This window comes from Macaca nemestrina, chromosome 16 (assembly GCF_043159975.1).
Source record: "Macaca nemestrina isolate mMacNem1 chromosome 16, mMacNem.hap1, whole genome shotgun sequence".
Taxonomy (NCBI): Eukaryota; Metazoa; Chordata; class Mammalia; order Primates; family Cercopithecidae; genus Macaca; species Macaca nemestrina.
In genome coordinates this window covers 12,608,702-12,622,809 of record NC_092140.1, presented here as the reverse complement: position 1 = coordinate 12,622,809, position 14,108 = coordinate 12,608,702, and the positions used below count along the sequence as shown (strand labels likewise).

The window sequence follows — 14,108 nt, the reverse complement described above, 5'->3', positions numbered from 1 at the left end:
CTGAGAGAGATCAATACATTTCCTAACTCTTTAAAGCTAGTATGATCACATTTTTTATATTTTACACTTACTGATTCCTTAAAATCTGGGATCCATGAAAACTCTCAATCAATCAGAATATTAATTTGTTTAATTCGATCACCCAGAAGTAACCACAGACCTATCTTGAATATAGATTCCTTTGGGATGCTGCACTGCTTAGACCCATAAAGATGCTGCACTAAAGAACCATAGCTTGACCCTAGAAACCACCTTCAGAATGAAGCCATCAATATATATTTGACAAAGCATACCACAAGTATTATAAATATTCAGTCGTTTTTTTGATTTACAATGTTAACAATACATTTCTGTTTCTAACTGAGAAAAATTTGAGTGGCTCCATTTTTCTTTTCTCACTTTAAAAATATTAACAGGTTAATAATAAATGGGAAAGTGATTATAAAAACATATGACCATGAGGCACAAAATCATCATCCAATGAATACGGCTTGATGAATGTCATTTCTGCTAGAAAGGTGTAGTGTAATTATTGTAATGAGTCACTTTATTGAATAAGCCTCCCAAATAAAATATAGTAATTGGGAATAAGCAATTATTTAAAATTGCATGGGTTGAAGGTGATATCTCATTTGACTGTAGTTGAATTTTCATGCACCCATGAATTCAAAATAAATCCCAAAGTGCATACGACAGATCATGTGTTTGGCAAGATGTTTCTATAAAATAAACTTTCTCTGGAATTGACGTTATGCTTAGAAAGAAAATTTTAAAAGGTGATTAATGTGAGCATCAGCAAGATTAAAATTTTGATTATGGATATATATAAAAGTGAATACCATTATAATGCCACGTTGTGAAGCTTTGAAGAGTATCTTAAAATGAGAATTTTGTGAAAAGAGAATTTTAGACGATGGGTCAAGATTTCTTCTTGTAAGTTATTTCAATATCATATGTTCTGAACTCTGTAAAAACACTATGTGTACGAGTTAAAATATGCATATAAACCTGCATGTGCACGTGTGTGCACGCCACACATACGCTAAATCTTCACCCTTCCTTTGGGCTCCAAGGCACCCAGTACAAGTTGATCCCTGCCCTGTGTGAAACATCTTTTTATCTTTCTGTGAATTCCAATAGATTGTAAACTCCTTAGGATATGGATAATGTATTCTTTGTTTATTACATTTTCTTTCATTGTCTAGCACTGTGTATTGTTGGTGCACAATGCTAGACAAAAATTGAATTCATTTCAGATTAAAAAATTGAATTAATTTCATATTAAAATATTATTTTCAATTTTTACTCCTTTTTCTGTTTTATGTATTTTAATGTAGTTAGTCCTTGAAAATAAAAAATATGAACGAGGTAAAAATTACAAAGAGGGACTGCTTATTCTGAAATGAATCAACTAACTTGATATATAGGAACATCTTGTAATATTAGAAACTAAACAATTTAAAACTTAATTGATCTGATTAGTTTTGCACTTGAATTTTATGACAATGCTTCGGCCACTAACACAGTAGCGTGGGGTCCCTGTGGTCAAAAGTCTAACATCTTACACATCAAATAATGAAACTAATTGTGCAAAAAATGAGGGAAAAGCAATATCTTTGATTACTGAAACAAATTTAGATAGGTTTAATATATAGTATTTAATGATAAACTATAAATATATGCTAGGTAGATTTTAATTACAAAAGTAAAAGACAAAATGACTTTATGATTATATCTAATATAAACAGGAAGGCAAAGATTGGAAATCTGCACAGACAAAAGAAGGTGAGTGGGCTTGTGATTCTAGAGTAAATGTCGATGCTTTTAACCTGTTTGTGAATTTAGAAATTCCACTTTTTTTTTTTTTTTATTTTGAGATGGAGTCTTGCTCTGCCGCCCAAGCTGGAGTGCAGTGGCACGATCTTGGCTCACTGCAACCTCCGCCCCCGGGCTCACGCAATTCTCACGCCTCAGCCTCCCGAGTAGCTGGGACTACAGGTGTGTGCCACCATGCTCAGCTAATTTTTTGTATTTTAGTAGAGATGGGGTTCCACCATGTTGCCCAGGAGGGTCTCGAACTCCTGAGCTCAGGTGATCCACCAGCCTTGGCCTCCCAAAGTGCTGGGATTATGGGTGTAGAAATTCCAAATTTAAAATCTGTGGCAACACAAGGAAACAGGACTTGGACTGAACACCATCATCAGCAGCAAATACAACACACTGAGAGTAGCATGTCACTTAATAGAAGAGAAAATTTATAAGTAAAACTATACTCGGAATAAGAAAAAGTTTAAAAGGAAGAGTAAAATGTAAATTTCCAAGATAGATTTAGCAGCAGCCTTAACTCCTTGATACCTCTTTTGTACATAATATAGAAAATGTGATTAAAACTCTTTTATATTACCTATAAAAAATTCTTAATCCTAGACTGATTTACTTTTGACTCTCAATGAACATTTACTAAGGAATACAAACAGCTGATATATAATTCCAACCTAAAAATGGTTACACAATTAAATATTCTGCAAAAATAATCATTGAGAGGGAATTCCTACTCTTATGTTAGTTGAGGATAGAAAGGTGTGTTTGTTTACTCAGGGCCCAGCAAACTGTTTGCATATAACGGTCTGCAAAAATGATTGCTGGACAAAAGGGTGAGTGCTCACACACATAGATACTTTGGTTTTTAGCTTGAGGATGTACTGCAAAGACCAGTAAGAAGAAAAATTGGTTAGATTTTATATTATGCATCTTTTTATTTCCTTTCCATTATTGTGGCTAAATTGGGAATCCATTATCTACTAAAGCATTTTTAAGCTAGAGAGAAGTGTATAGAGTTTTCATATTTGACATGATGAACACCAATTCTTCCCTTTGAGATACAACCCATAGTTACATGGTAGCATCATGTCATCTGTCACTCTTTTCCTGGAGATACATCTTGAATGGTACTGCAGAGATGCTAAGCCATTATTTAAAAAAAATTCTTTCAAGAGAGCAAAAGCCCTAAAGATGAAAACAGGCTGTTCTCTTTCCTTCTCTCTGTCTCTGTCTCTCTCTCTCTCTCTAAGGTGAACGAACATTCATTCATCCTGGAAATTATAGATCAGGCTGAGTGACTTGCTATGCGAGGATTTACCAGAACAAATTATCAAGCACTCTACAATCACATAGAACATTATAAAATGCTGTATGACAATCAACAAAACAGAAGAGTAAATCTTTCCAGAATGACTTAACTTACTTCTTCAGATTTGAAGACACTATGTAGACAATGGTGATAGCAACTAAAATATCAACAAAAATCAAACTCAAAAAAAAAATCAGATTCATGTACAATAAGGAAATTGATCAGTAATTAATATATTGCACTCGACTAGACTGTTACATCTGAAGGTTAAATGTATGTAAAAGTCTTTTGTCCTAATTGATGAATAGAAGTCTGTTTGCTGAGTCTGACTTCATGGTACAGTTTAGTAACAGTAATCTTTCTTATCTGGTTGGAGAGGCACAGAACATATGCTAGCCCAGGTGCAACGCTAGGTATTTAACATGATTACATTATTTGATTCTCACAACAAACCTTGAAAATGAGAATTATCTCCACTGATGAGTGTTGGAACCTGCACCACCTAATCACTCTTCTACCCGGTTTCCCTCAAACAGTTACATCAAGCACCTGATGCTTTGCATACCTTTGCAGATATGTCCCTCTCTGCCTGGGGTGCTTTCTTCCTCTATCAATCAATCATGTTTCTTCTGTAAGGGGAACTTAGGAGGTTCTGCCTCATGGTTCCAGTAATACTTTTTACTTTTATGCATGTGTGTGCATTTCCTCCCATTGGACTATAAGCTTCTCAAGGGTACAGTTCGCATCTTGCTCACTGTTGAATTCCCACAGCCCAGAGAATGGCAGATGAATAATGGGTGCTCTATAAATGTTTGTTGAATGACTGAATGAATGTTGATGAGTTATAAAATAAAATGGGTGAACAACACATAGTCATTCCAATGCTCATCTTCCTCTTTACTGTACATAAGCTAGCTGTTCATTGTGAAGGCTTATTAAAGAACTATCTATATGCTTCAGCAGAAAGGAGGCTGACAAGAGGGTGGGCAGACATTGCCTTACTGTCAGAGAAATATTCACTGTTCATTATTATATGGGCTCAGATTCTATGCTGGGAAGTACAGGGGCACGAGGTGGAGGAGCTGGGACAGCCCTCATCCTCCACGTGTCTCAGGCTGGCGTGGCTCCAGGAGGTTCACTCATGCTTCCCAGGCTATTGCAGGTTCTGACATAGGAAACGGTGCATCAGCCAAGATAGCAGCACAGAACCATCCTCAGGCCACAGGGTAGTGAGATGCCCTAGACTCAACCACAGGTGAGACCTTGACTGGATGCCTCGCTTCGGAGGATAGAGTGGGCTGCTTTTATTACAGGGTTACTGGAAAATCAAGTTCACATCTCACTTTATTAATCACCACTTTGTTTAAGGAATCTAGAGTTTAATTTCAATAATATGGAGGAAAAATACAAGTAGAAACTGTTGCTTGCTTGCTTTTTGCTTGGAAACTGGAAAAGCCCCTCTCAAGATCCTTGAAGCAGGAAGAAAAGGAACGTCTCACAATTGCTCACAGGCAAGGGAGGTAGCAGGATAAAGGGATGGGGGAATGATCACTTGGGAAGGTCGTTTCTATGGAGTCTCAAACGACAGGCAGAAAATACTCTTTCCTGTCTTTTCCTTTTAGGATCTGGGTCAATCCCAAGATTTTAAAGATTTTTGTTTGCTGGTTGTTTTCTGGGAGAAGGACAGGTATTTTAAGCTGCATAATAAAGGTGATCCACCGGGGCTATTTTTAAAAACATGGTTTCTGCAAAGTGAGGTTGCCATGGGAATTACTCATCCCTGTTCAAAGCCGGGGTAATTACTGGGAGAAAATCTTGCCTAATGTGCTTTTGTGTTTTCTGCAATGCTTCATCAAACCCCAGCTCCCTTGCGGGGTTGCTGTCAGTTTTTTTCCCTCCCTTAACTTATAGTCTTCAGGTACCTGGGGCTTCACTATTTTCCCTGGAAAGAGAAAGGTGATTCCCTCTAGCACAGCGAAGTCAGAAGTTTCTCCTGTACAAGATAACCATTAAGAGAACAGTTTTATTTTATTGTTCCTTTGTGTGTGTTATGAGAATCACCGATAAGCCATCCTCTAATGTCCTTTTCCTTTCACTCCAGTCACTGAGGAAAAATAGCCTCTATTTGCACAATTTGCAGAGGGCTGGGTGGTTTTTTTTTCATGTAGAGTGAAGAACCTTGCCTGCCACTTTACTGTGACTAGCATCTCCAAAGGCAATTGGGATTTTAATGGAAATTTCCAAGTGCTCGCCGGAAAATACTTTATAAGGGGAGCTAATGGTGGTAGGGTCTATGATTGGAATTTTTGTTCTGTGTTTATACGCTCTTGTTTTTAAGCGGCTTTCAAGTTTCTTAATAAAAATGAAAAAGGCTTGCCGTATTTATAATACAAATGCCAGAATGCTGTCTCCACAATTTCTGCTTCAATTAAATCCTTATCACGGAAATCCTTTGAAGAGGGATTTTCTGCTTTCGATTTCCCTGGCCCAGGGGCACTCGACAAGGGTGTTATGAAGAACACCAAGAACGGTGGGAACTATTGCCGAAAATGGTGGATCCTGAAAAGAATTAAGTCTACTTTTCTGACAACCTAGATCAAGTCAAAGCTTTAAGAAAGCGTGGCTAAGTAACAGGAGCAGTTGTCTTGCTGCCTCCCATATAGGGTCCTCTGATGAAGAAAAAATACGTTTTTGACATTCCACTTTCCAAGTGGGAGCAATAATACATGCTGTACGGGATAAACCGTGTTATTCCATCTGTACCTGGGGAGGGTTCGCTTCGGGCGGGCGCTCAGAGGGGCAGGTCACGTTCTCTTTCGACTCCTCCTCAGCCCAGCACACACCTCTCAAGCATCTTTTTATGTTTGTCCTCACCAAATCAAAATACCGTGTTCAGGAAATATGAGAAACAATCACATTTCCTTTTAGAGAGAAAATAAACTCATATTTCAATTTTGTGTTTCCGGTGGGATAGTGTTACTAGAGATTTTTAAAAGCATGTCATGGTTTTGTGACTTTGGCCATAACGCCTATCAGCTCTCAATCCTTTTCCTGGAGATAAGCGGTCACAACCACAGCCCAGACTTCTGGATTACAATCTGCTTTGGAAACAAAACAAAACCTGCTTTCTAGTCTATGCAAACTGCAATTTCAGACTGACTGGCTGAAGGCAAGACACTATCTTCCCACTTGTTTATCCACTGACATAAGACGTTCTGCTTCCATGCCCTGTGCACAGTGTTGAGTGGATTATAACTGTGAAGAAGAGAGGTGACAAGTTTAGTTAAAAAAATAAAAATAAAAAAAGCCAGGCATGGTGGCCATGCTTGTAGTCCCTGCTACTTAGGAGGTAGACGCAGGAGGATCGCTTGAGCTCAGGAGTTCAAGGCTATAGTGCACTATGGCCGTGCCTGTGAATAACCACTGCACCCCAGCCCGGGCAACACAGCAAGACCTTGTCTCTAAAAAAATAAAATAAAATAAAAGATAAAAGTAAAGCCTCTAAGGATAGCTAAGGGTAATATGCAAGCCTCTAAGGATAGTTAAGTGTAATATGTCCATATCATAATTTTTCACTAGAAATTTAGAAGCAAAGGATGATCTCAGTTGAAATCTAATTAGTGTCCTGGAAGACCAAGCACAGAGCAAAAACAGAGATATGGCAATCCTAGGGGAGAAACAAGCAGATGGAAGAGTAACAATTGAATGTAAAACAAATGGAAATTTCCCTGAGCAAATATCTTAGTTGGGGAGTTGAAAAGACTCTCGTTGGAGCAGTTCTGATGAAAAAAGACATATAAGAAATATCCTAAGAAAGGTTCTGAACTCCAGTGACACACAGAAAATCTTGCAAGTTTTCCCAAAGAAACAAGCAAACCAAGTCTACCAAACAAAAGCCTAATTACTAAAAAGAAAAAAAAAAAGACATTGGCATCAGACTTGTCATCTACAATCTTGGATTCTGCAAAGATAGTAGAATAGCATCTCTAGATGGCTGAAGGAAAATCAACACATGGAAATCCTTGAAAAAGAAGAGGCATCCTGCACAGAAAATCATCATCATTTTCATCAAGAGCAACATGACTGAACTACAGCAGAGAACCTGGGAACTGGGGGAGAGGTAAACGGGAGAAGTAGTATCACATTAGGGGAGGGGAGGCGAGAAAAAGGAGGAGAAAAGGGGGAGGTGAAAAAGGGGGAAAAAGGGGAGGCAAGAATAAGGAGGAGAAAAAGGGGAGGCAAGATAAAGAGAAAGGCAAGGGAATTCCAAAGGGTTCATCCCTGTGGGAAGGGAAAGAATGTAGAGAGAAAGAAGATCCTGGAGGATGAAAGAGTTGGCATTTTATTGTCACATGACCACAGAGAAATATGGATTTTGTTATAAGCAAAAGAAAAAGGGCAGTAACAATGCAAAGGAATAAAAAACACTCTAGGAATTCCAAAGTGAATGCTTGCAAGTAAGCTAGATGTTTTTGCAAACTCTACTGTTTAATCTCTTTAATATTAACATACAATTATTAATCTTTCATTTTCTAACTGAACTGACGTTGATTATGTGACCAAGCTGATAGATACAGTTTGATACTATGCATACATATATACACACAAATACATTTATATATTATATAATTACATAATATATATTACATATACACATATGCATTTATATTATATATATTTATATATAATATATATTAATATATTATAATACATATTATATATTATTAATATATAATATATAATATATATTTTATAATATATAATATATATGTTTTATAATATATAATATATACATACATATACATTTATATTATATATTACATAATTATATAATTATATTTATATGTATATGTGTGTATATATAAATATGTTTACTTATTGTACCCAGGCAATACATTTTATGTCTTATGTCTTTTATTTTATTTTTTTTGAGATGGAGTCTCACTCTGTTGCCCAGGCTGGAGTACAGTGGCGCAATCTCGGCTCACTGCAACCTTTGCCTCCTAGGTTCAAGTGATTCTTCTGCCTCAGCCTCCCAAGTAGCTGGTATTACAGGCACCCACCACCATGCCTGGCAAATTTTTATATTTTTAGTAGAGATGGGGTTACACCATGTTGGCCAAGCTGGTCTCGAACTTCTGACCTCAAGTGATCCACCGGCCTCAGCCTCCCAAAGTGCTGGGATTACAGGTATGAGCCATGGCACCCAGCCCTTATATTATTTTTTTAAAAAAGTGAATAAATGAAAAGTTACATTTCTTTAAAATTATTACCTAATTTGCTTTTTAATATATGGTTCCCTATTAATATTTTGCTGTGGAATCTGAAAAAAAATTTTCCCATCTACTTTTCAAATGATAAAGAAATAGGTAAACTAGAACACAAATAAGCTCTTGACCCTAAGTTCCTGCCACATACTAAGCATTGAATAAATGGCAATTCTTTTGACTGATTTTAGAGAAACCTACTCTGGTATTCTCTCTGATGTAATAAGTATACATAAGCAGTTGTACCTGCAGGAGGTGGCAGGTCATTACACCTGGACTGAGCCTTGGAGATCCTGGCCCTTTATTCTGCACATGAGAAAATGCAGATTTGGGAGGCTCTTGATGTTTACAAAGTCTCATGGCTGCTACATGGCGCAGCTCAAAAGCTGACACGGAGAAATGCAAAATTTCAACGCATACAGTAAAAAATGTTAGGTTTCATGATATCTTTTACAAATGAAATCTTTTTTTAAAAATTATTCTCTTGAGAAATTGGATTCCAGGACCCCAAAGAACTCTGCAGTTCTTTTCTCAAACACACATGCTTTTTAGAAGCCTGGTTATTTGAAACAGCGGAGCTTACTTTTTGGTCAATGTATTTGTTGTCCTCAATTGCTGAGCGTTTGGAGTGGTCGCAGGACGAGGAAGAGGTGGAAGGGAGGCTTCTCAGGAGGCAACATGTGTCCTGTTGCTGGCGGTCGATAAACTGCTTCATAAAACTCTCCCTTTGCAAATGAAGTATACGCACATCAGGCATTATTAATGGAATGGAGCACGTGATAGCATTTTGCAATGATAAGTTTGCTTGAGCAAAGATAAAGCAATGACAAAAGATCACAGACAACTAGACCATGACGAAAATATTTCATTAGCAACGGCTTCCTAGAAACTCAGTGACTCCTGCTTAAAAAGCAAAACCCTTGAAATAACTTTCAAGCAATATTACTCAGTAACTGATGGTAGTTTTTTGAATCTGTTTTTTTTTTTTTTTTTTTTTTTTTTTGAGATGGAGTTTCACTCTTGTTGCCCAGGCTGGAGTACCACAGCACAATCTTGGCTCACTGCAACCTCCGCCTCCCGGGTTCAAGTGATTCTCTTGCCTCAGCCTCCAGAGTAGCTGGGATTACAGGCATGAGCCACCACACCTGGCTAATTTTGTATTTTTAGTAGAGATGGGGGTTTCTCCATGTTGGTCAGGCTGGTCTCGAACTCCCGACCTCAGGTGATCTGCCCGCCTCGGCCTCCCAAAGTGCTGGGATTACAGGTGTGAGCCACCGCACCCAGCCCAGTTTTTGGAATCTTATTGTGGTAATAAAACACCCTTTTTCCCCTCTAAGACTTGGAAGAATTAGTTGCTCTCTCTAAATGTCCATTTCTCATAAGAATGAATAAGAGAGAATTTTACATTTTAAGACTCAAAAGCAAGTGCCTTCATCTGATCTTCAAAGCATAATGAAAATTCAAGTAACGTCTCTTCAAATTACCAAATTCAATTAATTTTGTTTTTTAAGATTAGAAATGCAAATATATTTCTATCTGAATTTTAAATATTATGGCACCACATCCAGTCTCATACTTTTATAACCCTCCACAGAATTATTTTTAAAACTAGTAACATATTACTATAATTCTATTTGTAATTTCTTGAGCTATAACTAGAAGAATTTCCTTTTATTATTAAGAACAGGTGTTTAAAGCATCTTTTATGCATTTGCTTAACTGGAGGGCAAACATGGTAGAAAATCAAATTAGTATGAGTGGAGAAATGCCATGGTTCTTCTTTTAAAAAGTGGAAGACAAATTATACGGTAACCTGACATGGTAGGCTAAATAAATGCTGTAGTAGTACACAAACTGGGCCAGCTGTGGTTTCTCTGTTTGCTTGAAGATAAAAGGGCCACAGAGGCAATTTTAGTCTTATATGGTTGGGGTCAGAGATGGATGTCTACCTGCCATCCCTGCAACATTGAACAGCTTCTCCAGTTTCCTGGGCCGTCCCATTCCCGAGGAGTCATCCCAGAGAGAAGCGATGGGAAGCAGCCTTCTTGCTTAGGCTACTGCAGTTATAAAGTGACTCTTCTCTGAATACATTGCTTAAAAGGTCAAAGTTGTTTGTTTATTTATTTTTTAAAAATAGAGGTAGAGGTAGTAGAAAGATAGGTAATAACTTAAAATAGAAAGAAACCCAACCCACATATACTTAAAAGAAGGGTTAAATGAGACTTAAGATGGTGAATCTTTTACGATGTATGTGACACACGCAATTAAAGGGATACTTTGGTACCTGATTTTAGGAACTGTAAAATCTGAAGGAAGCTTGGAGATTTTCACCATTTGTGGTCTGTTTGGAAATTTTTCAAAGATTCGCAGACGCAAAGGGAGCTTTTCTTTGGTGTCTGCATTTGCTTCACTTTGCTTTAACTAAAGAAAAAATGGAAAGAAGAAAAAAGGGGGAATCTATAATACTATTATACATGTTACACAAAATTAATTTTAGAATGGAAGCAATAATAAGTAATTACATGAAATGCCAGTAGATGGCAGCGAAGGCCTACCAAGTATATGACTCTTACCCGAAATAAATTGCTCCATGAGCTAAAACTTTTGAGTTACAGAAATAAACAAAAATAAAACTTAACAACAACAACAAAAAACTAAACCGGAAAAAAATTCAAGGAAAACGTTATGTTATTTTATTCCCAAAGAGAAGCCTCTTTTCATCTCAGACATTTTGAATGGTTTACTATTACTTGCATATTTAAACAATAAAATTTGTTTACACACATATAAAGCTAGAATTAAAAATTTTAAAAAACATGAAAAACAAAAAAAAATTAACTACAGAATCATACCCAGTAGTATTTGTAAAGAGAGACAATGGCAAGAAAATTGGTTATGTGGTCTAGCAGATTAAAACAGAAAAGCTCAAAACAGAACCACCACCTTTGGTCCATGCAGCGAGTTTTCTATTTAGCTGCAGACCTGTTTGGACACGACGAACTTAAATGCCATACGATATCTTTGTGAGAAATGACAATCAAATGGATTTATTTAAGAGTATATATTTATATTTCTACAAATTGAGTTTCAGGGAAGCTCAGGTTTAATATCATAAACTGGAACAAGGCTGAACTAAGATATTGTGAAGGTGGACTGTGGCTCGCAGAATTCATGCTGCACTTTCCTACGCTCTCTTTTTCTCTCCCAGTGCAGACGTCTCTTGGAGTCCCTCTTTACTTCTGTTTACCTCTCCCCTTCTCCCGGACCTTCTGCAGACTGGAACACACTTCCCCATGTCTGCCCTGTCTTCTGTCCCGGCTCCCCAAACTGCATCTTTTAACGCTGATCCCTTTCAAATAGTACATTTAGTTCAGGCTGCCTTTTTGGAGGGGTTTGGGAGGCAGGTTTCAAAAACTATCTGCTCATTTACCTCCTTTTTGGGTACGCTTTTACTCTATAACTAAAATTTGTCTTAGGTGTTGTGGAAAGATAAGAATTAGAGGCCAAGAGAGATTTTAAAACAGGAAGAGAATTGGCAATGCATCCCTCTTGCACGTGGAAATACAAATTGGCTAAGGAGAAGATGAAGGCTTCTTTTTGGGGAAACATTCCCATTTCAGTATGATGGATAATTCAACTATCCAACTGGTTGTGAGCTCATGATGAGATGATCCTGATTTCTAGTTTTCTTAGTAGGCTGCAGAAATTGCTCTTACATTTTTGTTTTGTGTAACACAAACATTTACCTTAGCCATTTGTAAGTCTGATTTGATTTTGTTGGTAGCCTTTGGTTTTTCTGTCTTAGATGGTAATCTTATTTAGAGAAGGAGTCACTGCTGTTCATTGCCTCCTCCCCTCCTAACTGGAGTGCTCAACACAGTAATGTGTGCAAAATGGCATGTTCTCAACAGTTCCATGGTTATGATGATGCCGATGGCAAGGAATTAGCTCCCAAAGACACAAAACAAAAACTAGTAGCATCTCCGTGAGATGTACGCAATCAGAAAAACGATTCCATATACGAATAAAGAGATTTACCAGGAAGAGTCTTGTTTTCTATAAGTTGATACAACTAGTAGAAAAATATTTGTCAGTGGTAAATAGAGCAGAAATAGTAAAAGCAGTTAATTTATTAGATTAGATCAGAGTGTAAGGCAGGTATATCCGGCCAAAGGTGATAAGATAAAGCAGAAATAAAGTATTTGTTAACTCATGCATTTGCCGACTCATTTATTTATGCATGGATACTGTCACTTATAAATCAAATCTTATAGGTCAGGTTAAGTTCAGGGGATATAAAAACAAATAAGTCAGGCACTCGCCCTCATGGAGCCCCACAGTATAACTGGGTAGATAGTTCTATAAACAGACAATGATAATAAAACAGAATGGCCACTCTGGGTAAATATAGGAACAGAGTGCTTGGAAACACAAGGTAGAGAGCAAAGAGAGAAATAAGAAAAAAATGAAGGCACTACTTCTATTCCAAGAGACTTCATGGGCAGCAGAATAGAGACACATGGTCAGAAGAGTTGACTTGGGGGCTCTAGATGTATCAGCACTGTATGTATATTTTATGAGAATTCAATGTCTTCGAAGAGACAAAAGGGCAAATGGTATATTAATTGGGACATGTCATTGAAATGAAAACACAGAGTTCTTTCCTAAAAGCCTCTTGGCCTGCCCACTGCCTGCACCCCACCAGTGCCTCCCTGGCCAATGTACCACTGGGTTCCTGCACTCCCTGCAGTGATTTCTCCATCTGCTTCAGATCTTTCTAATCTGTTCTTCATTCTGTGGTTATTGTAATTTCTCATGCTCTGTCTTAAAACCTTTCAATAGCATTCCATTGCCTTTTTATTTTCTTTCCTTTCCTTTTCTTTTTTTTTTTTTTGAGATAAGTCTTGCTCTGTTGCCCAGGCTGGAGTGCAGTGGTGTGATCTTCGCTCAATGCAACCTCTGCCTTCTGGTTCAAGCCTCAGTTTCCTAAGTCATTGGAATTACAAGCATGCACCACCACGCCTGGCTATCCACCGCTTTTAACAAACAAAAATAGAAACTTTTGTTTTAACAAACAAAAATAGAAACTTTTTTTTTAAAAAGATATGGGATCTTGCAGTGTTGCCCAGGCCAGGCTCAAACTTGTGGGCTCAAGCGATCCTCTTGCCTCAGCCTCCTGAGTAGCCGGGACTATAGGTGTGAGCTGCCATACCTGGTCAAAATCTCAATCTTTGATCTAGGCTCAAAGGCCTTGTTTTGGTGCCTCCCTGCCTGTCCAGCCTCAGCTAGCCCTATCCCCACACCAGGTTCCAGTCACATCCTTCAGTTGCTCGGAAAGATCTGCACCCTCTACCTCAGAACCTCCGTACCTCCCGTCCCTCTGCTGCCCCTCTGCCGGGCTCCCCTCTCTTCTTCTTTCTCTCTTGAACTCCATCAAATTCTACTTGTTCTCCAGATTTCAGTTCTACTAGAAATTCCTCAGAGAAGCTTTCTCTGACAAGGTTTTCCTCTTACAAGCTCATAACATGTTAGGATGAATCCTATAATATTGCTGTTTGTGTGGCTCAAAGCAGTTGAAAATCTGCATTTTCTTACGGTTCAATTGAATCCACATTACATTAGTTTCCTAGGACTCCTGTCACATGTTACCACTAGATTGTTAGCTTAGCACAATAGAGATTTACTCTCTCAGCATTCTGGAGGCTAGAAGT

The 14,108-nt window shown here is 37.8% G+C and overlaps 1 protein-coding gene across 5 annotated transcripts in view; it reads right to left on the bottom strand.

Moving 5' to 3' along the window:
• Positions 1-14,108, bottom strand: part of LOC105478008 (sodium leak channel, non-selective) — a 369,785-nt gene that overhangs the window by 85,142 nt on the left and 270,535 nt on the right. For all 5 annotated transcript variants that reach the window (XM_071081072.1, XM_071081074.1, XM_071081073.1 and 2 more), the window contains 2 exons: positions 10,682-10,818; positions 8,981-9,122 (listed from right to left, as the gene is read on the bottom strand). In XM_071081072.1, coding sequence (XP_070937173.1) covers positions 8,981-9,122; positions 10,682-10,818 — 279 coding nt within the window. The remainder of the gene's footprint in view (positions 1-8,980; positions 9,123-10,681; positions 10,819-14,108) is intronic.